This window comes from Oncorhynchus keta, chromosome 2 (assembly GCF_023373465.1).
Source record: "Oncorhynchus keta strain PuntledgeMale-10-30-2019 chromosome 2, Oket_V2, whole genome shotgun sequence".
Classification (NCBI taxonomy): Eukaryota; Metazoa; Chordata; class Actinopteri; order Salmoniformes; family Salmonidae; genus Oncorhynchus; species Oncorhynchus keta.
In genome coordinates, this window is record NC_068422.1 from 40,776,847 (window position 1) to 40,779,470 (window position 2,624).

Here is a 2,624-nt window from a genome sequence, read left to right on the forward strand (position 1 = left end):
TGTACATACAAACACAAACACTGCTCCCAGGCACCACTTTGCCTTATTCCGGTCCAGCAGAGCCGCTGAACAACTAGTGACAGTCAACCCTTATTTGGAATGGAAAATAAAATTATAACCTCCCATTGTTACAGCTGGTGGAAGGAAATCACATATGAAAAAAAGCACAATGTCCGAACTTGATATGCTCCCCAGGCCCCACAGTGATTTACTTGTGAGACACTATTATTTTGAGACTGTGCAGACTTAGTATATTCAAAGGCAGAATGTTGTTGTTGTGTCTTTAAACGAAAAACTACAGATGGTCGCTATGTGAAACGTCTTGTTGTATTTACATCCTGTGAGAAGATATGCAGAGTTCCAAAATGCTAGATCCACACATTTTTCACATTTGTGTTTTTTCATCAGAAATGAATACTTATGCGTACCTTTATGTGTGTGTAAAATATTACTGTCCTTAGACTTTTTTATTAACAGATTTTAGATGTGCATTAGAACTGATTTTGTTGCAAAATGCTACATATCCATTGTTCAGCCGGAATGGAATGTTCGAATCCTGTATATTTAACATAAATTCAACACATCAAGAATCTAGTCTCATGCTATAGTGTGTGGTTAGTTAAGCCTCATCCCAAATGGCACCCTATTCCCTGTAGTGCACTACTTTTGACCAGAGCCCAGATCTCACATTATTGTATTGCTACATTTTTCTTTATATATTGATGTAATTATAATTATATATTGATGTAATTATTTATAACATTTGACTGTGTAAAAGCATCCAGTGCTACTTTTTTTCTCTGATAGTGAACCAGATATACTGTATCTCTTTTGGCAAAAAAATGTAATTGGTAATCTCTCATTTACTCAAGTGTTTCCTGTATTTTTGGCAGTTTTCTGTACAAGGCAACGGATGTGATGAGGGAAAGAATTCTGCCATTTTCCTGATTTCCCAGAAAAAAATTATATTATCACTGACCCATCTGTGACCTCAACAGGTTGCTCTAGGGACTTACCCCCCTGTGCTGGACTAGAGCTCCATGCAGCATAAGGTCTGTCTGTCTGTCTGTCTGTCTGTCTGTCTGTCTGTCTGTCTGTCTCATGTTTGTCTTTGTCCTTGCATGTGTCGTGTGTGAATGCTTGTATTTATTTGTGTATGTGTGGTTGTATACATGCTTGTAAGAGCTTGTGAGATCTCAGTGTCTGTTTAAGATCAGTTAACCAAGGAATCTAGTTTCACAACATTTCCAAACTAACCGATTAGTGCTGGAAAGATCAGCAAAGTATTTAGGGATTGTACTCATTCCTAGACGTTTTCTCTCTAAACACAAATGGCCTCATTCAGACTTAAATGCTGACCACACTGCTAGCGTCAAATGTGCGTGTGCACGAGCGTTGCAAAATAAATTTACACATACAGAAAGCGTACGCGTAAAATAGAACTTGGTTGCTGCAAGTCTCTCAAATCTCCTCATTGGTTTTTATGAGCGTATACCCACGTGGGTGATTGAAAGATGAACTGAGGACCACAGTCTGCCACACTACGGGAGTCTTGACATAGCTGGAGCAGCCTCTCTCACGGACAACGAAGAATCAAACACCTTCTATACTTCTGCCACAAACTCCTCCAGACTGAGGCAGACGGCAGACTGTTGCTCCCACACCGCCATAGCCCAGGTGAGTGCCCTCCCAGACATCAGCATTATGAGATACGCTATCTTTGAGCGGTCAGAGGGGAAAGAAGAAGACTGCAGCTCGAAGATGAGGGAGCACTGGGAGAGAAAGGCCCGGCAGTTTCCAGAATCTCCAGCGTAGCGCTCCGGAGGAGGTAAGCGGGGTTCTTGGGAGACTGCCAGGGTAAAGAGCCCCTCCATAAGGCAATGCAGTAACTCCTTGTGTCTTCCAATGGTGGCACCTTGCTGGGAGACAGCATTGTGGAGCTGGTCTGAGTCTGCCGGGTCAGTCATGGCCAGTTAGTACTATCACGACTCAGGATTTGATCCAGATGCAGACACAGGAGGCGGATAGTACAGTTCTCAGATGATTTATTGTAAACACAGGGGCAGGCAAAGGGCAGGTTGAGGACAGGCAGGGGATCGTGATCAGGTCAGAGTCATGCAGGTACATGACGGCAGGCAGGCTCGGGGTCAGGGCAGGCAGAAGGAGGGTGGAGACATGCAGAAAGACAGGTGAAACAGATCAGAGTGTGACAATGTTCCTAGCTCCAACAGTGCAGTAATACCTAAAAATACAAAACCATACACTCAAATCTAAAAAAAAATTAAAGAAAGGAATTTAGAAATAATAGAACGATCAATGTCAGAGTCCAGAATATAAATACACTACCAGTCAAAAGTATTTTCTTTATTTTTACTATTTTCTACATTGTAGAATAATAGTGAAGACATCAAAACTATGAAATAACACATATGGAATCATGTAGTAACCAAAAAAGTGGTAAACAATAAAAAATATATTTTATATTTGAGATTCTTCAAATAGCCACCCTTTGCCTTGATGACAGCTTTGCACACTCTTGACATTCTCTCAACCAGCTTCACCTGGACTGCTTTTCCAACAGTCTTCAAGAAGTTCCCACATATGCTGAGCACTTGTTGGCTTCT

The 2,624-nt window shown here is 41.5% G+C and overlaps 1 protein-coding gene across 1 annotated transcript; it reads right to left on the minus strand.

Moving 5' to 3' along the window:
* Positions 1–1,604: 1,604 nt before the first annotated feature.
* Positions 1,605–1,967, minus strand: LOC127909368 (protein LDOC1-like). Its single transcript, XM_052470332.1, has one exon. The coding sequence runs from the start codon at positions 1,965–1,967 to the stop codon at positions 1,605–1,607; it is 363 nt and encodes a 120-aa protein (XP_052326292.1).
* Positions 1,968–2,624: the final 657 nt, after the last annotated feature.